Source organism: Serinus canaria, chromosome 2 (assembly GCF_022539315.1).
Source record: "Serinus canaria isolate serCan28SL12 chromosome 2, serCan2020, whole genome shotgun sequence".
Taxonomy (NCBI): domain Eukaryota; kingdom Metazoa; phylum Chordata; class Aves; order Passeriformes; family Fringillidae; genus Serinus; species Serinus canaria.
The window spans coordinates 113,420,331-113,442,614 of record NC_066315.1 but is presented as its reverse complement, the minus strand read 5'-3'; the positions used below and the strand labels follow the sequence as shown (position 1 = coordinate 113,442,614).

The following is a 22,284-nucleotide window of genomic DNA, read 5'->3' as shown; positions in this document are numbered from 1 at the left end:
ATCTGGCCATAAAAAGGTGTGTGTATGACACACATACAAATGTCAAAGAAGTGATACTTGGGAGACTGATAGGATTACAACATGTAGTAAATATGGATTGCCTAAGGTCCTCCTCAGGGGAAATATATAAGATTCTCGTAAAGGAGAGCACGTGATCTGCTTCTGATCCCAAAAGAGCTGAGGAGAGCCCACCACCACCAAAAGAAAGGCTGTGGGGAAGACAAGGCAAGCCAGTAATTGTGGATGACTCGAGCTTTTCGCATCACGGACATGTAAAAAAAAAGAGATTCCAGACCTGGTGACACGGAGAAGCATGTCTGGTTGAAACACAGCCTGCAACACTGAAACCTGGCACAACTAAAACATGAGCACAGGGTACAAACCCGCTCACATGCAAGCGCCCAGGTATGTTTCCCACTCATGGAAACGTCGTCACAGGGGCACGCCTAAGCTCGAGGCTCAGAGAAAACATTTCGGGACCCACGCTGTTGTATCAGGTGCCTATTGCTCTATCAACCCTCGTTGCTTAAGTGCCACCATTGCGGCAACGGGGCCCGTGGCCCTGAGGGACGGGGCCGAGCCGTGCGCGGCGCCCGCCCGTTCCATCCGGCAGGTGCCATTTTGTGTCACCTCAGGCCCGATCCGCTCCCGCGGCCCCCACGGGGCTCCGCCGCCGCCGCCGCCACCCCCCAGCGCAGGAGGCTGCGAGCGGAGGCACGGGGAGGACCGGCACTCCGGCCCCGCCACGGCCGGCCCCGGGCCCCGCAGGCCGAGCCGCCCCCGCCCGCACTACATTTCCCGGCAGCGCGGGGCGGGGACCGGCCGGGCCTGGCTGGGGCTGCTGGGAGGCCCGGCGCCTCGCCTGCTGGCTTTCCGGAGTGTCAGAAAGGGAAGCGTTGTTTGGGGTTTTTTTTATTGTAGGTGCAAGCCGAAAGGGGAAAGCTCCACAGCCTAAAAAAAGCATCACCGCTTCCTCAGTTCGCAGTGGGACCGGTAACGGCAGCGCCGGTCAGTGGGGGCGGCGGGGAGCGGGCTCCAGCCGCTTCCCAGGTGGTTCTAAGGGGGAAGCGGTTCCTTCCTCCGGAGGGCTGTGGCGCTTCAGAGGTCGGGTTTGGAAATCATTTATTTAATTTATAGTTTCTGTAATCACTTCGCAGGCATCCTGGAGACTAACAGCTGTGGGGGGATCGTGGTGGCTCCGGGCTGGGACTGTTGGTGGGTGTTGGTTCCAAAGGCAAAGTCAGGCCCTGTGAGGCTGTGGCTGTACACCAGTGTTCACCTTGCTAGGAAAGACCAGGAATGTCAGGTTGCCATCTGGGCTATCTCTTTGGCCGTACCTTCCTGACCAATGTTTTTTTCCCAGTGTTATGCCAGATGAAGTTACATATGAAGCTACATAAACATACAAAACAAAACTCTACCCACCAGTATTTGGGAGTGCACACAAACAAATGCAGACAATGTGAAAATAAGAACAGAATTGTTGAAGTTCAGGTTTGGTTTTGGTTGCTTCTAAGTGAAAACTGCTGTCTGAGCTGGCCTATGCATTTTTTTTGCTCAGAAGGTTGACAGATCACTGTTTTTCTTCAAGAACTATGAGTCACCTTTCACTTAAAAAAAAAAATTAGGTCTTTGTTGAACATGATGGGAAGTATTTTCCCACCTTCCTTACTAACTTCCCTTCCTAATATATTTTTCAATCTCAGTTTTCAGATGTCTAGAAATTTTCCAGTGGAGCTACATGTCCCCGTATGGCAAATTTAAGCCCAGTGGGAAGAAGTAAACTTTTTTAGTTACTGTTGTTATATGTTGGGCATGATCCACAGATAAAATAATCCATGGATCATGGATTATTAAAATGCAACAGGTAGGCAGATGTATATTGTTTACCAATTCAGTGGTACCTTCAATAATTTATAGTTCAATAATTTAAAGTTCTTCTAATTGCACAGTGTAAATATTATGTGCTTATTCTCTAATACCTACAAGGGCAGGTAAGTGAGATAAAACCCCAAGACTTTAATTATGTGTGTGACACACTAACATGGACAAACCAAAAACATGCACCTTACATATAAAAGGTCTTTTTCCTAAGGGAAAGTTCACAGACATTTTCTAGGCATAAAGCAACATTCCCATAATTATTCAGAAGCTGCTGTAATGCACAAACATGTCAATTATATTTTCTCCATTTATCCATCGGGAGCATTAAATGCAAAACTCTTTTCTGTGGCTTAGGAAGTCTCTGACTGAATGTGTCCATATGCACTGAGGGAACACTTACTTGCTTTCCCTATTCTTACACTGTTTGCCTAAGTACTGCTGCTGGCTGCATGAGGAGTAAAATAGATGAAGGTTAAATAGATGTTTTGACTAACGCAGTATGGCTCTTCTGCAATGAACAGTGTTGCTGCCAGTGCTGTATAGGTATCAGCCGTGTAATTTAGCTTTCTGAAATGAAACACTTCTTTCTTGAAACTCCTGCTCTGAGCAATAAGTCTGTTCTCCACAATCACTTTGCAAAGTGCCCAATACTTACTTACTTACATAAAAGACTGTTGAATCTCTGAAATGGGACTTCCAGTAGGCAATCATTAAAAACACTGGGTTTTAATACACTTTTTCTTGTGTATGTATTCATTTTATAATCAACCTGCATAAAATAATTTCAATTTTTGCCATGAAAATCAGTCTGCTGTTCAGGACTAAGGGTGTAGAGGGGAAGGGCAGTCTCTTTCATTTACACCTTGAGGATGCCAGTCACTTTTTATCACCTGCTTGCTTATTGTGAGAAACTGAATATGCATTCAGTTCATCCACACCAGTTGGGATGTTATATTCCTTTATCACACCTCTTTTCTGAAATGGGAGTAGAAAGCAGAGGAATTAGTTCTCCCTTAGCATGGAAGATGTGGCTGCATGATGGACTCATAGGGATGTGTTTATTGCTTTATATTTCCTTATCCTTTCTTCCCTGAAAAAGTATTACGTCACTTTGCATGTTATTCTGATATACTTTCCAATGTTTTCCAAACTCTTTCCCTTTTTTAGAGACCATTGATTTTGGTTTAAAAAGGAAGCAGTTTTCAGCCTGACATATTTTGAAACAAAATCCAATCAAAAAACTAGGTGGTCTTGTGGTCTTGTTTTCTCCAAGTGTAATTTTCAGGGAACAGGAAAGAGGCTGAGGAAGATAACGTTGGTGGAACTCTCCTTCAACCACAGGAAATCAAATGGGCAACAGTAAAGCATTTTAAAAATGGCTTTCAGCTATGGAATTAACATGTTTCAGATTTCAAGTCTAGTACAGAAAATTTCAGAAATTCAGTTTCAGAAACTTCAGAAATTTCAGTTTCAGAAATTAAGTGAGCAATAGTGAGGAATACAGACCTTTCAGGAAATGTAAGGGACTTACTTTATATTCAGATATATGAGAATGACACTGTGAGTGCTCAAATAATATCCTGCATTCAAATGGAACAAAAATGGGCAAAAAAGTTCTGTCTCTGTAATATTGAGATGATGTCACTGGATTTCTGGGTGAGATTTCACACTTAGCAAGTGATGTCTTGGGGTGGGGGGGAATCACTAAATCAAAATCTCCCATAGCTATTGAAAGTCAGCTGTGAACAAAAGTTTTAATTTCTCCATTTCTAGTATAAAATACAGTGACAAATAAAGGACTACAAACACAGTGATTTTTTTTTTTTTTCCTTAGGTTAGCTGAGAGTAAAGATCTCCTGGACAGGTTTCCTTTCTTCACAAACTTACTTGAGACTTTTTCATCATATCACTTTGTGCTGCTCTGGCATCACATGTATTAGCCTTTTTCCACCAACATGATGCTCAGTTTAATCCATCAATAGCCAGATACACTACATGCATTACAATCAGAGCTGAAATGAGACAACAGTGAATTTTAAAATAACAATCTTACATATAATACTCAAAGATACAACAGTTTATTGTAGGAAAAATGCATAAACAAATGCATTGGATGCATTTCAAACAAGTGTGTTGGCAAACAGATGTAACAAAATCCTCAAAGCATAAATATAGTAATAAAATATGACAAAATGTGGTACAACTTAAGAAGGGGTTGTGGAGTGTGACTAAAAGAGCTGGACAGGATTTTTCTATCTGCTTTAGGATTTGAAATGTCTTTCCTTATACTCTTTAACTTTCTAACCTACAGAGTACTGCATAGGTCAATAGACTCATTAGTACTCAAGACCTCAAAGCACCGAATACAAATCATCTCCCTAGTTTAGATCAGAATTTTACTGCTGTTTGCACTGCATGTTGTGTCATGTGTACCATGCAGTACAAGTGTGTAGCCCTGAGGCACGTCTAGAACCTGTGGAAATCAGGCCTGTCCACTCTTAGCTTCTTCTGGGGAGTTGTTCAACTTAAATGTTAAGTGGACTATTAAGTGGATCATTGAAATCCAGATTTGCAGATGAGAGAGTGTGACATTTAAGTTTGAATCAAACCTGGTAAGGCAGAGGTGATTTAATCTCTGGTCCCTCAGAAATCAGCTGGATCACTCCAAAAGTAGCAGGTTTGAAATAACTCTTTTGAAGTAACCAGGGGAACACAGTGAAACATTGTCCAAGCCAGTACACTCCTGTAAATGTAAATACTTCATGCTCAATGTTCATTAATTTATATGTTCTCTGAGAAAATAATTTCACCAGCATGCTTATGTGTGGATTTCCTCTGTAGCTGAAGACCCTAATAACTTAGAAATTCTAGAGAAAAGGTCAAGTTAAAATGCAAAAGCAAAACAGTGCTGTGACCTTGCATGTAGCAGAGAGAGACACCAGGGTTAATGTCATTGCAGCTAGCAGCTAAGTATGATATCATGGACATAAAAGCATAAAAATATAATCAATTTTTCCTTTCATAGCATTTTTTTCCAATTTACAGGCCAACAATGCAGAGGAATGTATCACCCTTTATTTTCTTCACAGACATTAGCAGCATTATCTCAGCTTTTGAGAAATACACTGTAAGCCAAAATCAACCCTCACAAGACATGGCAAGTATATTCTGGCAGTTACAAAGTTTTACTGAGGGACAGAGGGTACTTTCTGTCTTATTGAGAGGCACTTACAGGAGAATAGGCAAAAATCCTGATATTTAATAATCACATCAGTTGATACCCTAGAAAGTATGGTGCAGAGCTGGAAACCCCCATCTTTTTTAGGCCTACAAAAAACAAAGTAACAGAGGAGCAAAGGAGAATTTTTTTTTTTCCATGGTAGCTTACAGTGATACAGGTATGGAATGAAGATGAACACTCAGAATTAGCGGCCACATGTTACAGAGTGCATTAGAATACACTAGAAACTCTGTACCTCATTCTCCCCAGGCTGTTAAATATCTAAAACAAGACAAAAAGCAACAGAGTTTGAAAAGAAGGAAAAGCAGAGAAATGAAGATTAGGTCTGGCACAGAACCATTATTCATTTCCTTCTCCCCCTATCATTTATGTTCACTTCTAGCCCCTACCTGCATGTAAGGCTGCCCTGGCTTTCTATCAGGGCACAGATCTCCGCCCAGGTGAGATATTCATGACTGCCACACTTGGAGTCCCTCCCTCCAGCACATGGAGGTTTACATTAGTTATTTGGTTATACCTTGCTGTTTCCATTCTGTGTTCTCCAATCCCTACTGATTTCTGTACTAGAACATACTTTCCAACCCACTGCTTTCCTATATATTCAATTAAGAAGTTAAAACTTTGCTAACTTTTCTTCCTGTTAACTGGATATGAGCCTTGCTGCTTCATTTCCCAGACATCAAACCTTTTTTGGTGGTTTTGCTTCCCCGCTGTGTCTCTAACTTTTCCACATCAGAAACCTTGCATTACTCTTTATTAGGAAGCATTTTTTTCCAAGTCCCAAATGGCAGGAAACTGCCTCACTCTCTTTACTATTCAGAGGGAATTATTAATTACCTTTTTTCTTCCAACTTCTCCCTTTAAATCCATCCTGACAGCTTATACATCATAAGTTATGTTTTAGCCCAGACTCTCCCAGTAACTATTCACAAATTTTTTTCATGGAGAAAGGAGAAAAATCTCTTGTGGGACGCTTCCTCCTTCAGTACAGGCAGGTACTCTAGTAAGTAAGGATGCTAATAAGAACATACCATGGGTACACAGGAGAGCATGCAAAAGCTCTGAGCAAACAGCTACATAGCAACAGTCTTTATGCAGCTGATTGTGTCAGCCAACAGATTTCCTGTGTTCATTGGGCATAAAGTTAACAGTTTATACATTGGCAAATAAAATCCTAGTGCAGGACCAGAAAACACACGGTGCTAAACAAAGCTGATTTATAACAGCTCTTGGACACATAATAATATTTGATACTTAATATTTGAGCATATGCTGTAACATTTCTGCATCAGACTAGATTGCACCCTTTTTCTTTTCATTCATATCATGGTTCTGAATAAAGTGGGTTAACTCTTGGAGATGGGAGGTCAGCCAATGCTGCTTGATTATCAGACTCATTTAACAGGCATTCGTGTATGGATAAAGAACATAATTTCACACACACCCTGTGTTCAATACTTGTTGCCATGGTTAGAGGCAAGAGCACCCATACCACACTTTCTTATGGCATGGGAACCCCAATTAAGTAGTCATGTTTTGCAAGCTTTCACTCCTCTTGCCACACAATCCTCTGCACTGTATGAGCATACAATAAATTTCATCACAGAGCTGGCCCATACCAACACATTTTCTTGTTCTGATGAGGTTCACCGCCAAAAATGCTCAGGGAATTAAAAACAATCTATCAGGTTCTGCCTGACATTGGAAACACATCTTAACAGGCACTGAACTATGGGACCTGAGCATGCAGTGTCTAAGTCATGGTGATACTTAGTGCTGGTGTATTCCTATTCCAATGAGAATTTGTCCCTCTCCTAATGTTTGAGGAACACCAAAGCTGCTGGTTGTATTTGCTGAGCAGTTTGTAAATACTTTGAACAGATCTTAATGCAGCACATCCCAGCCCCTAACCCTCACAAAACAGGACTTGGCACTTTTCCCAGATGAAATGAATAGGGCACCAGCGGGTAATGGTTTGTCACTTTTACAATTTCTCTGTTTTTAAATCTGCTAATACTAGAATTCCTTAAACCTCCATTAGATAGTAAAAGTCACTCAAAGGAAATGCACATAGTATATGAAAATTCAGAATCATTTAGTCTTCTGTGTTCAGGATGATAATCCTTCCTCTTGGCTGGAATCTCCTTTGCCCCAGATGTTTGTCTTCTGCAGGAATAAAAAAGAAAAAGTCAATTTTGAGGAACTCTGGCTAAGTGGTGTTTGCCCTGTTTCCTTCAAAGGCAACACAGGACACATATGACTTCTATGAGCAAGGCACTAGGGTTCTTATGAAGACCCACTCCCCTCCTAAAAGTTGCAATGTGTGACTAAGGACAAGTTTGTGTAGGCTGCAATTGCAGTGACATACCTACAATTGCTAAAGCAGCTGATACTGCCAATGAAAACTTAACCATAGAATTACAGAATACACTGAGTTGGAAGGGACCTATCAGGATCATTAAGTCCAACTCTTGGCCCTGCACAGGACACCTCAAGAGTCACACCATGTGCCTGAGAGCGCTGTCCAAACTTGATTGCATCAAGCTTCTTGAGCTTTGTGCTGGGACCACTTACCTGGGGAGCTTGTTCCAGTGTTCAGCCACCATCTGGGTGAAAAATCTTTTCCTGATATCAAACCTAAAACTCTCCCAACTCAGACTGATGCTGTTTCCTTGAATCCTGATGAGAGTGAAGAGATCAGTACCTGCCCCTCCACTTCCCCTTGTGAAGATGCTGAAAAGCACAGTGAGGTCCTTTAGAGGTCCTACAGTAAGCATTGAAAGAAAGCAGAAAGATCAGACTGTTAACAAGCATATTACACTATTCCACTTCAACAGCTGGGGTACATGGGGGATAACTGAGCTTTAATATCAAAATATTTATTGCATTTTGAGTGTTCTGATGGAAAAGAAATAATATGAGTGGTTTTAAGAGAATATGGTTCCAACAGCATGACAGGATATTCTTGTTTTTTACTCTAAAGTGAGGATGACTATTCCAATCACCATATAATTGCATTTATCCAGCTTAGACCAACCTTAACTCTCTATTTGCTTTATCCATGCTTCTTGTGACGCATCTATAATCAAGATTAAGTGGTGGTGAAGTCAGGTGAACATAATAGAACATCTACCACAGATTCACATGAAGCATAAACAGCACTGTAGAGTGCTACTGGGTACACTGTTCCAGCAGAGGTGCCAATATCTACCCAACAACAGATGCCAAGTGCTTTCTTGAAGTTAAGGTAGGCCAAAATACAGTACAGCCCTCAGTAAAAATGCTACAGACTAGCAGTACATTTATACAGCGTAAGTACTGTAGACAAGCAGAATTGACAGCACTTTTAAAGTGCCTCAAACAAGTTCTTATGACTTGAATGACCTTGGTTTCCTTTGAAGACATCCAGTGGGACATTACACAAAACAAACAAACAACGCCAGTCCCAATTCTACACTCCTGAAATTCTGACAGCACTCAAAAATCAGTCCAAAAGTAACATGTGGCAAGAGGGAGACATCCTCATCTGATACAAATTAGCATAGTTCCATTTCTAGACTAGAATCAAGAGTAATGATTCCATTTGTGTCTTCTTGGACACAAGACTGAAAGATGATATCTGACAGTCTTAAAAATAGTTTCTCTACAAACTAGTTTTAGTCTTCAATAATGTAGACTAGTAAAGTGAAGCTATCTGGTGAATTTTGTTTCAGCAAGTTTTATTTAGAAAGTTTCTTACACGCCCAAAATCTTAACACAAGGTGAGGAAAGAGGATGTGTCTTCCATCTTCTAGCCTCCAACTCCATTTATAAGGTCACTTTCAATGTTAAATACTATTAACTTCCAAGTATTAATGCAAAGCTCATATTTAAACCTCTTTAAAATTAAATAACTGGGGTGGTTTTTTTACACTTTCTTGTTTTAAGTGAGCTACTTTATAAAGAATTTTTTCTAAAAAGAGGCAGTAGCCAGTGTCAATGTTTGACTATCATTAGCCTCCTAAATATACTGCTTTAATACAATAATGCTGGAAAGTAGGCATATGAACAATCATGATAATGATTTGCCAGGCAAATGTCTTCAGTCATATTTTTTCTGGTGGTACTAAGCATTTTGTCATCATACAAACTTTCCTTGAAGTTGTGAATGTTCAGCAAGTTACAATTCAGAGTTTTGCTGCCTAAGGATGAGCATATGATTAAAAAACCCCTCCAAAACAATGCTGCCCTAAGGGACTTACGTGAATATATAGCAGTAAACGAAGAGCATTTCACTGAATTAGCAAACCAAATACTCTGGGTACAGCCAGAACTCATGTTTTGAACTGAAGTGTCGTTCATTCCCTCAAAAGGACACCACCCTGAAAGGGCCACACGCACCCGGTGAAGCCACTTCCATGCAGCATGGCTTCACACAGGCCAGGTGACCTCTTTACATCAACCACGCCTTTAGCTGCAGGCTTCAGCATGGAGTGATAACCACCTGATGCGTAGAAATACTTTTTTAAAAACAAACAAAGAACACAACCCCAACTAAAAACAACAACAAACCCCAGGAAAAGCGCGTGGGAGTTAGGGCGTTGTCCCGAGGGCCTCCACCCAACAAACTATTCCGTCCTTTGAGCTTTTGACCCTGCTCCGTTCTCAGCGAAGAGCCACGGGGAATAAGCATTCACACGGCCGCCCGGGGCCGCAGCTCTCCTTCCCGGGGACGACCCTACAGCTCCGTGCCGGGCCCGCTCCCCCCGCCCGGCTGAATCCCATCCCAGCGGCCGGCAGCCCTGGGCGGAGCGCGGAGAGCGCGGAGAGCGCGGAGAGCGCGGAGAGCGCGGAGAGCGCGGAGAGCGCGGAGAGCGCGGAGAGCGCCGCGGCAGCCGCGCCCCCTGCCCACCGTTCTGCCGCCGCGGAGCGGACACCAGCCCAGCCCCGGACATCTGCTCAGCCCCGTGCCGGGGCGGGCTGCCTCATAAAGGCAGGGCTGCCTGTAAGGGCCGGGCTGCTTAGCTCCGCCCCGCTGTGCTTTCTGCTCCCTTAGCACCGCTCGCCCCAAAGCCGCTGCGCCACGGCGGGAGGCGGAGGTTCTCTGCCTGGAGTTCAGGCCGGCAGGCGAAGGTACCTCCGGTGCTGGGGCGTTGTGGGCCGGGCGGACGTTGCGGGACGGGCCGGGACAGGACAGGACAGGACACGACACGACAGGGTAGGGTGTGCGGGCACTCGGTGGGAGGACCGAGGGTCGTGGGCCGCCGGGCGCTGCGGGGCAGCAGAGCGTCCTGAGGAGGCGGCGAGCTGGTCACTGCAGCTGAGCGCTGCTTCGGGGGTTTCTTACGGTGCTGGTTGGGTTGGTAGGCGCGCTGTGCCAAGTGAGAGTAAGGTTATCCAGCATCCCCCGGGGACTGAGGAATTTACTGCTGCACTTGGGCAGCCTTAGCTGTACTTTTGTGGGGTCGCAGCTCTCCCTGTACAGTGAGAAAAATGCATCCTTGCCAAACGCTGCTCCGGTGATTGCGTGATCAGCCTTTAGTCCTTCGACTAGCAAGGGTGGTGTGCCGTTCAGCTGCCAGCCTCAATCCTGGCCCTGTGATTCCTGAGCAGTGATGGTCTTTAAGACACTGTCAGGTCTGCAGGAGCCTGTCGGTGGTGAGCGTTGCCATGTACCAACAAGCCTTTGCTGGCCAAGTTACCTGCACTTCAAATCTGATGAAATGTGGCAGCAGCTCTCTGGCTACAGAGAGAAACAACTTTCCCCGGCATTGTCCTGGGGAAAAGTCTGTGAGAAGATCAGAGAAAAGAATGAGAAACAATTCTGATATTCACTTGCTGCACCTGTTGTTGTGAACATGTGTTGTGGAGATTTGTTTACCAAAGAGTGGTTTGTTAATTAGCCAATGGTGATGGTGGTATATCGTAACTGTCTATAAAAGCAATGGGTTTCTTAATAATTATACATATATATATATATATGTGCGTGTGTGTGTATATATATGTGTGTGTATATATATATGTGTGTGTGTGTATATATACACACACACACACACACACATATATATATATATATGTAAAATAAAGAGATTGATCAGCCTTCTGAGTATCATGGAGTCAATGCTAATTATTACCTGGCTGGGGACCTGCAACAACAATAAAACATTGTAGAACATCTGATACTTCTCTACTGCATAAAAGCCTTCCACACTTATGTCTGTGTGGACATAGGCATACTAAAAAACAATACAAGGCATCAGAAGTGATTTGAGATTTTATATGTGCCAAAGGCCCCCTTGGTTAATTCACTTGTAAATCCATGCCTGTAAATCACTTTAGTTGACAAGCCAAAATCAGCCAGGTGAGTGGCAAATTTAATTGCCTGTATGGATATGCTTGGTTACAGTAGCTGGTTTAATTAGCAATACTGATGCATTGAGCTAGATTGGAGGCCCCATCAAATCTGGGTTAAGGGAGAGATGTGTCCGTGGAAATTAAGCATCTTTTTGAAGGATGTAGAGTTGGTCTTCTAATAGGAAGTCTCCTGTGGTTTGCATGCATAAACAACTCTGCTTCATTAAGTGAAAGGTATACTTTTCTGAAAGATCTAGTGTGCCTCTGACCTATATAAGCCTAATTCTTAAAGAATTACTGTCGTAAATTTTAAACTGAGTTCAAATTGTGTATTGCCTCTGAAGGCAATTGCCTCACTTGGTTTTCCATAGGGATTAACTTTAACATCTTTATCTATGCCAGAGATACCAGTCTCCTTTCATGCAAGTGGAGGGTTTTATGTTAAGTGAATTAAATTAGTACAATCAGGTTAAATTCAGAAGCTGAATTTATTTTAAAGACTTGTTTCTTCTGTTTTAGACTCAACAAAGAATTTGGGCTTCCAAAAACTTGCACTTTTTAATGTGTGTGAAATTTAATAACGTTTTTCCTTTATAAATCTGTTTTTGTTTAGAACTGTAATATCTGTATAGATAAGAGAGCCTATTACAGGAAATGCTAAAATTGGCTCTAGAAAAAATGTTTTGTTGCTGTTTTGATATTTGATTCACTTCTTACTGGAGTTAATGCCTCTGCGCACATTTTGTCACATTTTAATGAGAATGACGAATAGAAAGTACTAAATAGAAAGCATTCACCCCATGCCTTTGCCAGAAAGAACTTGTTTTCCTACCCACTATGTCGGTGGCAAGTGTTTTTACTGTTATCAGAACAGTTTTAAGATGTCCCAATGTTTCTGCCAGAAAACTTTCTGAAGTAACTAGCTCTGCTCTAGGAGAGGCTTATTTCTTTTCAAGACTGGCCTAGTTTCCCATGTAGAAAACCTGAGATTTGTAGTAACATGTGTATGTTCACATGCTCAATTCCATGAACTTTGCTCAGAGTAGCAGAGACCTAAGTTACTTATCTCCTGGCACTTATCAAACACGATTACCTAGACACATAGATAGCAAAGTTAACTAAGAGATGTAATCAGGCTGGATTTGTCTAAAGGTTGCTAACGGTGCTGAATGTCTAAAAGTGCTAAAGGTTGAAGTGTAGGTGCCAGCATGCTCTACCTTTAGCTGAGAAAGAAGATGTTATTGTTTCATAATGTCGTTAGTCAAAGATTAAAACCTGTTTTAACCGAGGATTAATTTCTTGCACAGCTTTTGTATACTGGAAAATGAAATAATATTCCTCCAAGGACTTAAAGGTCTGCTTGGTGTCGGCTTTACTGGGATGTGTACAGATTGTGAGGTTAAACACGTACCTGAGATGGTATGATTCATGCCTATGATGTTTGCTTAATGCAGGGAGGTGAAGAGAAGAGACTCAGCAGCTTTGCAGTGCATTCTCAAAGAGTGTTCAACTGCAGTAGCAGGCTCTCCTCAATAAAGGCAGTACAGGTAGCTGAAAAGTCAGTAGTCACACACAGGTATTTACCTAATGTGCTTTGGAGATTTATAAGCATATTGTCTACTGAAGCTCCTTATGCTCATGCTTTTTCAGCACAATTGGGACTGGAACTTGTTCTGCATGTGATTTCATGGTCACAGGGAATGCCTACAAAGCAAAAAGTCCTAAAAGGAGAATTTTTCCTGACCTATAGTGCTACTGTGTGAGAACTGAAGTTCTTTGATCAAACCATAAGTTTTGATTTGTAACTGTCATGTGTTTCTGTTTGAGATGCTCAATGGGCAGATTTTTATTAGTAGTAGTATGTATTTATTTATTTTAGATTTTTGTCCACATTCTCTCAGAGCAGAGAATGAAACCCATGGCATGAGGGATGGGGAATTTCTAAATCAGGTAAGAGCAGGTGTTTCCTATTGCTGCTGAATGATAAATGAATTGTGTACTGCATCCTGGAGGAAAAGGGAAGCAACCTGAAGAGACACAAACAGGACAGATAGATTAGATATGCAGGTGTATGCATGTATATTTCTTTGAAACAATACTCAAAAGCAGAAAATATTTAGAATGGATCTGAAAATGTTTTTGCAATGTTGATGTTTGTATTTTCTCTATGGTTTACCCTATCTGGTTAATGTTTTGGGTTTTTTTAATCAGGTATCTGAAGAAATAGCCTGAAAATGAACTTCTTCCTGGAAACATTAAAAGTGATTGTACTTTTAGTTTACTACTTACTGGAGTCACTGGTGTTCTTTGTTATTCCTCGACGGAAGAAGAATGTTAGTGGTGAAATCGTATTAATAACAGGAGCGGGAAGTGGCATTGGAAGACTCTTAGCAGTGAAGTTTGCCAACCTTGGAGCCACGGTGGTCCTCTGGGATATTAATCAAGAGGGGCTCAATGGCACAGTTAGACTGGCTAAGGAAAAAGGAGCCGGAAGAGTACACTCTTATGTCTGTGACTGTAGCAAAAGACAGGATATCTACAGAGTAGCTGACCAGGTAAAGTATCTTATTTGTAGCTTTGACATTATTCCAAGATGAGTGCAAATGTGGGTGTAAGATGCATGAGTAAGTTTTCTAGTGGATTCAAAGCAAGAGATTAAAGTTAATTCATTCTGAATATATTGCTACCTATCTATTTCAAGAATTCTGGTTTTTAGAGTTGACTTGTGTTATCTCTATTCCTTAAAAAATAAAAAGAGCTGGTTCACTTTTTCTGTAGCTCATTTTAACTGGGTAGCTTCTTATTCATTCATTCAATTACTGAGCAGGCACTTAATCGTGAAGTGCGGAAAATCTATTTATTGAAGCTAAAGCAGTATTTAAAGTTCTGGCAGCCTTTTACCAAAAGACCATACATTGTAAAAAGGATTAACTGCTTAGGCAATTTTCAAATAATTCCATTGCTGTGAAGAGATCTTGGCAGAATTACTTTATCTGAATTATTAAATGTATCTTGATGTCTTAAATATTTCTTTCTTTCATTTTTGAAGAGCTTGGTAAACATAGCATGTGGTTAGATAATTTGGGCAGACTAGCAGTATTGCCAAAAGCTAAAATTGTTAAACAGTTTGAAGTCTAAGAACTTGTTCTCATTCACTTAAAATTTGCTAAACATAACTGTTGAACTAAGAGATTTCCACAGTGAGTCTTGCCTGGGGATGATGTTTTTTTAACAAAAAGTTCAGCTGTCTCAGAAACATCTTGTGGTTGAAATAATGTTTTGGTGCTCTTTAAGAAGCTCTAGCCTTCTGTCTTTTTCTATCTGTGCAAAAGATGACTATGGCAGGCTTTCTGGTGCATGAAACTTGTGCATGAATTGCAGCTTGTTAGAGGCTGGTGCTATTGGTTTTGTATACCAGTAATGCTGATCAGCCTTGGTCCCCCTTGCAGCTGTTACACCAGCTGAGCTGGACATCTGCTGTCCTTGCAGAGAAGTTGCATGTCTCTCCACAGGCCTGTAGCTGTGATTCCTGCTAAACTGGGAGAGCTGGAGGAGGAATATTGTAGTGTGAAGGATACTGGAATGAAGCAGATGAAAATTAATCTTTAGGTTTGAGGACTTGAATTGAGGGCTAGCACTCTGGGCCCATGGAGAAAAGCAGTGCCTGAGCCATGCTTGTGAAATTTGAAAGAGATCTGGGTGTAGATCTGTGACATAGGTTCAGGATAATGCAAGCAGAGCTTGCAGGAGCAAACAAGTTGCAGTAGGGTCCAGTGTGTGGTCCTTCACTTAAAACCTTCTGTCAGCAGTTCAGTAACTGTCAGATTCACTAACAATCTTCATGCTGATCTGCAGAGAAAAAAACACCTTACTACCATTATTTCAGAAGTGTCATCTCCTGCTGATTATGTATCATCCAATCTTACCAGTTACAAAAAGACTTGTAGTATAGGTGGTGCTTGGTGCTGCTCATTAATTCATGCAGCTTAGTAGACTTTGGCTCTTAGTGTTCAGCATCAGCCTTTGGAAGATACGACAGCATGGCTCCAGGTCCTTTTTCCTCTTCTGGTGATTTATGCAGGCTTGGAGTTCTGCAAGACTATGGTGAACTAAATTTATGCTGGTAGGGCAGGATATGTTTGAAAATTTTACTCCCAATAAAAAAGTTTTATAGCCAAAATGAAACGTATGTGGATATTTAATATGTGCTTCCTCAGCCACACAGAGACAGCATGAAAAAGTTACTTCAGTTAGAAGGAAATCAGAAGGCTCTGCATGTATCAGGTCATTGTTTCTTTCCTGTACCAACATGATGAAGGACAGCCTTTTGGCTATTAAAACCTATAGCTTACATTTTTTTTCTAATATCTCTGTTCCAGAAGTACCCAACCCCTAAAGCTTAGTTAAAAAAATAGACAAGATTAGAGCAAGTTTAAAGAATATGAGGAAGTTAAGCTAGAATAAAGCATAGGTGATAAATTATTCTTTAATTCTTCATTGTGTTGCCCATTTCATTTTTCCTGGGTAGCTCAGAGCTTGTATTTCAAGTTCTATAATAAATATTATGATTCTCTTTTGAGAGCTGACACAGTATCTTGCAATCACCTGGCCTACAGTTGTTCTCTCAAATGAGTCTGTTCATGAAGGTTCTCAGTCTGGAGCTAAAATGAAAACTATACTTCCTCTTACTGAATTATATGTACAGGTATTATTTTTTAGCCAACCTAATTTCTGGGGTAGAGTGTACCAGATTCTAGTCCAGAATTGCTCTTTAGTTTTAAGATGTGTTTAGTGTAGAAAAATACTTGTATTAGTTAAGCTTTCTGCATTAAAGACTTACCTGGAACATTTTTCCTCAGAAACAGAGGTGCTGAAAGCAGAAGCTTGTGTGCAGCTGTTGGGCTCCACAAATCTGAAGAAAATGTATTTGAGAGCTCACCTTTAAAAAGACATCAGGTGTGACTGCAAGAACCTGAGATGTTTGGATCCATAACAAGCATAAATTCAACTTATTGAAATATGTAATATTTCTGTTTGTTAAGTTTTCATATATAATACTTGGAAAGAATGTTTTGTATTTATTGCACACTCTCTTGATGCTTTTTGGTTTAGGTTAAAAAAGAAGTTGGCGATGTCAGCATCTTGATCAACAATGCTGGTATTGTAATTGGGAAGAGATTTCTTGATTCTCCAGATTCACTTGTAGAAAAAACCATGGAAGTGAACACAATGGCACACTTCTGGGTAAAACCTGTATTTTGCATATACATACGAAGACATCCTTTTAACATGTTTGCAATGTTAATTTTGCCTTTTAGAATTGAGGAAAACGTGTGAGGATATAGACCTCTTTGGAAGTTCAGTCAAAATTATACAAAAAGTTATTTATTTTTTCTGGAGTGGGTAAATTTTTTTAAAAGAATGGAAGAATGGATTCTTTGGGAATCTCTAGTGTAGGCAGGTGAAAGCACTTCACGTTTAGAAATTCTCTTAAGAACTGAAGTCTACCATTTGCTAAATTCTGAGGCTAGTCATAAGTTACAGTCTCATTATTAACTTACATGAAGCAGGCCCACATTAATAGTTGCTGCCCCTAGTAACAGAGAAGTGTTCAATTCTCCTTCAGTTCTTCTGTACTGTTAGTGTTTTAGTCGTTCTGTGGCTGTGATAATTTCAGTAAGAAACACCACATGTTCTGATAATCCTCTTGATAATAAGTGAAGTTTTTGTCCAGAATGAGTAGCCTGGTGTGCTTTTTCTTCCTTTCAGTGAAAGCGGGTCACTTATATGGCGTTTCTTTCATAAAGAATTGTATGGAAAATATTCAATCATGTTTCAGTTTATTTAGAAATAAATTTAATCACAAAGATTTAATGAATTTAATGGAAGGAAAACATGAAATTAAAATCTTAACCATTTCACAAAATTTGCAGTGAGCACTTAATTCTCATTTGAAAGAAACTTCATGACTAGATTAAGCCATATATTCAGCTTTCATCAAGTTATCATCTGTCTTGGGTAGTACTGGTAGGGTAGGAACTCACCATTTAAATAGCTGAAGGTTAGAGTTCAAACAACATGTGATTCAAGTTGCACATACATACATACACACATCCTTTCCATAATGGAAGGGGGAAAGCTTATTTAAATTGTTGAGAGACTTTCTCTAAAACCATCAAACACCTTCAAAATATTACGGTGTGTAGCTTACTTAGTAAAATGTTACATTGCAACTCCGATTTACTTTACAGACTTACAAAGCCTTCCTCCCAGCAATGGTTGCCGCTAACCATGGACACTTGGTTAGCATAGCAAGCTGTGCAGGACTGTGTGGAACCAGTCAGGCTTCAGGTAGTGTATTAAAGTGGATTAAAGCTAATATAAATTGAAGTAATTAGTTTGATTTTAAACTGTGCAATCAATATCAATGGGAAAAAAAAAAACCTAACTTTTTTTGAATTTTTGGATCTTTCCATATAGTTAAAGCACGTAGTCAGACTTTCAAAACAGCTGACCTTAAACAGATCATTTCTTTACAAAGTGTTTTCCAGAAGCTCAGCAGTGCTGTGAAACAGGTTTTTCTGCCAAGGCAGAAGGATCTAGAAGCCATATAGAACTTTGGAAGCTGAGAATCTCAATGTTGTTAAAATTTACTTGCAGGTTTCTGATAGGGGAGAGGTCACTTTAGATTTAGAGGAAGCTCAGAAGGCATTTCTGGAATATGTATACAAAGAGGGCAGGATATGAAATAAGGTGACATAGCAGTAAAAGAAATCTAGCTCCAAGAGAATGATCATGAGTACACACTGAATTTCTAGTTGAAACCACATTAGAGAGTCTTGAAAATGGAAGTTTGAGGCATAGTGAGTCCATGGATTTAAAGAAAAAATGGTATGAAAAAATAATTTCATTTACAATTGTTTGTTAGAGAGTGGAAAAGTGGTGGCAGGGATCTCATGAGAAACTCTGTCTGCCGGTCTTGAACAACAATTGATTTAGGAGAGGAAAGAAAAGGAATGAATCAAATCAAAAGCAAATGTTAACCTAATCCTGAAAACCATTTCTATTCTGATGTGAATTGGTTTAGTATTAGACAGTAAATTTAATATTTAAATATTTAACTGCAATTAATGTTTTATTTTACAGATTACTGTGCAAGTAAATTTGCAGCAGTTGGTTTTGCAGAGTCAATTGATATAGAGATGAGAACTCTGAGAAAGACTGGTGTTAAAACCACAATTGTGTGTCCTTATGTCATGAACACGGGAATGTTTGATGGTGTTAAATCCAAGTGAGTAAACTCTCGTGAGGTTTTTATGAAAGTTGCATTTTTAGCATGTTATAAATTCCTATTTCCTTTATGAAAATCATGAGCCAGGCTTTTTTCTGCTTGTATTATTTTTAAGGCTTCAGATGGGTGTTATCCAGTGACTGGGCAACTCAAAAGGCCTAAGTACTTTAGTATTCATTTAAGCTGAAGTATGAAACATAATTGGTGTCCTTTCCTTTGCAGAAGCCAAATGCTAGATTTGTCCTCTCTGGTTTCTAAACCCCCATTCTCCTCCTGAAATTGATGATATAGCTTTGCTCAGTATGCATGTATAAGGACAAACTTTAGGAGCCAAATAACAGTCTGGCGTGCCTTAATGTGAGGTCTCTGGTTTTGTCTTATGAGAGGTCATACAGGGGGAAAATAACAATGTCCACTCACTCTAACATACTGAAGATTCTGTTGCTCATAGGACTTGTGGTATTTATTTCTTTGTTTAGTTGAATAACTGTAAAATTGAGACTTTTTGGAGAAAATGTGACTCCAAAGCAATTTATATTATAGCAATAAATATTCTCTTTTTCAGGTGGCCACGTGTGGTTCCTGCTCTGGATCCAGAGTATGTGGCCGAGAGGATAATCAGTGCTGTTCGTCAGAACCAAGAAGTCCTGTGTTTGCCACGCGTCGCTTATCTTTGTCCTTTTATGAAAAGGTAAGTTATGTTTCTTTTCCCTGCTCTCTTTTCTGTCTGGGGATGCCTAAAGTACAAAAGAAGCTTCTACTTGCTGGTTTGAATTTTCATTAAATTTTTGGAAGAGTTTTGTTTGTTTCTATGGGTCCAGTCTACCCTTGGGCCATAGAGCAATGGCCGAAATGTCTATCTGTGCCTTGCTGACTCCACTGGGGTGCAGTTTTACTGGGGGCTGTAGAGACCGCCTGCTTCTCCATAACTGTGTGTCAGAGAATTATTGGTTGGAAAAGATCTCTAAGGTCACTGAGTTCAACTGTAAACCCATCTAGCATTTGGGCACTTTTGACTCTGTTGCAAGCCAGGTTGGAATACTGATCTATCTACAACTCAGGTTGCCAAATGAGTGCGAAGTATATTTTGAGAAGACCAGTGGGTCTGTATTCTAAAGAATATACTGCCTTTGCCAGTATTAGCCAGGTTAAACTAATTCTGTGATAAAACTGCACAACTCTTCTGATATCTCTTTCTTTTTGTCTTCTTTTTCTATGTCCCTACCTTACAGCTTCCTACCAGTGAAAGCATTCATTCTCCTTTTAGACTACCTTGGTCTCCTTGATCTCATGAGTACCTTCAAAGGTCGACCAAAGAAGGAGTGAAAAAGCACAAAATTCAGAGACCAGCAGCTCTAAAGTGGGTGCTGAAGTTAGTTAAAGGTGGTGGTGGGAAAAGTTTGCTTCACTAGCAGCTGTGAACTTTGAGTGCCTCATTTCTCAATAGTAACAAGATTTTTAAAAGTTGCTTTTTAATTGGCTCCTAATCAACAGCTTTCATCTAAAATAGTGGTTTTGAATTGTTTTCTTTTCACCTCATTATGAAAATATTTGATAAATAATTGAATTTAGTTGCTTTGGTTTATAATGCCTTAAATGGGATCCTGCATCACAAACCAATAACTGGCAACTTTGAGGGGAAGAAAAGACCAAGAACCCATATGTATTTAGCAGGCAGCCAGAAAAGCCTGTAGTGGATCTGACTTCTTGCTGCCATTCAGTGAACCATGAGGATGGGCTGTACTGCTGGTGCCATTACCACTCCCTGGTAAGCTGAGAAATTCAAGAATTTCTTCAAACAACAGATTCTAACTCTTCCAAATAAAAGTTTTGGGAAATAAAAATATACACTGTGTTGGTGAAAAAAACAATTACATGTAATAATTTTTAATAATTTTTGGAGGTGTGATCTCTCAACTCTCAGATGACAATGGATGTTGGGACAGGGATAGGGAAGGATATGTAAATTAAGGTAAACTATGTTGTTATATCAGAAAGGTTCTGTTGTCATTATATTGCTAAGGTTCCATATTGCAAGAGTTTTATACCTCCTTGATGTTTCTCATAGGCTACTCCTCTAAGCACTGACTTCCTTCTTGCAGTAGCAAACTGACTCCTCCTCAACCAATCAACCCACTCTTTTATAACACTCTTCTTCTTATTGGCTACAGCTGTGGCCTGTTAGAGCCAGGCCTGTTCTTAATCTCTAATAATTGGCTCAGCTGCAACTCCTTAGGGGTAAGATTACTTTCTATACTACCTTTAATTTCTTATATTGTATCCCACTAAAATTCCCCCTTTTTCTTTTTATTACAGAGTTGCAGCATTTCTAGAAGGACATGTTCAAATAAATTGACATTATGACACATTCATATATTTCATTTTTAACTAATAGTTATACAAATGTTCAGACAACATATTACAGTACAAATATATATATATATTTCTAAGTGTTGGTTCAGTTTTGCAGCTTTTCTCAGTTGACAAAGTACTTATCTTCAAAAATCTTTTATACTGATGCTTAATAGACGTTAATAGCTCCGTTAATCAATAAACACATTGTACTAAATAATAGAACTATTCTTGTTCCAGTTCTTACAGTTACTTTAGTAAATTCTCCCCTGGTCCTTTTTTCCCAAAATCACGGGGTCATATAGTTTAGTATTTGAGTCCTTTTCCCCAAATCCACGGCGTCATAAAGTTTAGTATTTGAGTCTTTTTTTCTCCCGAAATCATGTCGGGGTCACCACTTGTTGTTATTATATCGGAAAGGTTCCATTGTCATTATATTGCAAAGGTTCCATATTGCTGGAGTTTTGTAGCTCCTTGATGTTTCTTGTAGGCTGCTCCTCTAAGCACTGACTCTTCCTTCTTCTTGCAGTAGCCAACTGATTCCAGTTCCCCCTCAACCAACCAACCCACTCTTTTATAACACTCTTCTTATTGGCTACAGCTGTGGCCTGTTAGAGCCAGGCCTGTTCCTAATCTCTAATAATTGGCTCAGCTGCAACTCCTTAGGGGTAAGATTACTTTCTATACTACCTTTAATTTTTTATATTGTATCCCCCTACAAAACTAAGCATTTGTGTTGCTAATCTTTGTGCCTAATTTATTTTAAAAGTTAATACTATGACTGCAACTTCGTAACAGAAGTCTTTGTATCTTTTAAGTACAGTATTTTAAGAACTATTTTAAATTGTCATCTCCTAAAAAGAATAAAGCATGAGACTGCCAGTCTAGGTGGGCTTTTCAATGTCTCATCTGAAGAGACAATGAACTACTAAAAGCAAGGGTGTTGTGTTGTATAACAGGGGTTTCTCTTGGGATTATTTCAGAAAGGAATGATGTTGACAGAACTGAATGGTATCATTACAGCCATCCTTTGAGTAACAGCATAATGTTTTGCTTCTCTGAGTTGGGTGACAGGTTGCCTTGTGTCTATAGAGACTTGTTTTACTTTCCCTTTACTCTTAGGACTGTCAATTTATTTTGAGCATATGCTGAGGCGGCGTTGCCTTTTTTGACAATGGATGCT

At 40.2% G+C, this 22,284-nt stretch overlaps 1 protein-coding gene and 1 long non-coding RNA gene across 4 annotated transcripts; one reads left to right on the top strand and one right to left on the bottom strand.

Annotated features, from left to right (window-relative positions):
* Positions 1-830: 830 nt before the first annotated feature.
* Positions 831-9,924, bottom strand: LOC127059225 (uncharacterized). 2 transcript variants are annotated; one of them, XR_007776846.1, is made up of 3 exons: positions 9,367-9,924; positions 7,700-7,889; positions 831-7,291 (listed from the first exon to the last, which is right to left on the bottom strand). It is a non-coding gene; the product is annotated as an uncharacterized LOC127059225 (long non-coding RNA). The 2 variants fall into 2 exon arrangements; XR_007776845.1 differs by having other exon boundaries at positions 9,677-9,924.
* Positions 9,925-10,094: 170 nt separating this feature from the next.
* Positions 10,095-21,988, top strand: SDR16C5 (short chain dehydrogenase/reductase family 16C member 5). Of its 2 annotated transcripts, none has more exons than XM_009085456.4 (7): positions 10,095-10,237; positions 13,670-14,013; positions 16,571-16,702; positions 17,710-17,809; positions 18,605-18,749; positions 19,315-19,440; positions 19,982-21,988. In XM_009085456.4, exons 2-7 carry the CDS (start codon positions 13,693-13,695, stop codon positions 20,073-20,075), a joined length of 918 nt encoding a protein of 305 aa, XP_009083704.2. In that variant the 5' UTR covers positions 10,095-10,237; positions 13,670-13,692; the 3' UTR covers positions 20,076-21,988. The 2 variants fall into 2 exon arrangements, with proteins under 2 accessions (XP_009083704.2, XP_018765820.2); XM_018910275.3 differs by having other exon boundaries at positions 10,137-10,322.
* The last annotated feature ends 296 nt before the right edge of the window (positions 21,989-22,284 follow it).

What these genes read in the sequence shown, in the direction of transcription:
- SDR16C5 (XM_009085456.4), top strand. Translation starts at nt 13,693, where the DNA reads ATGAACTTCTTCCTGGAAACATTAAAAGTGATTGTACTTTTAGTTTAC. An exon ending in TGGAACCAGTCAGGCTTCAG is followed by an intron (nt 17,810 to 18,604) that starts GTAGTGTATTAA and finishes TTTATTTTACAG; the next exon opens with ATTACTGTGCAAGTAAATTT. An exon ending in TTTGATGGTGTTAAATCCAA is followed by an intron (nt 18,750 to 19,314) that starts GTGAGTAAACTC and finishes TCTCTTTTTCAG; the next exon opens with GTGGCCACGTGTGGTTCCTG.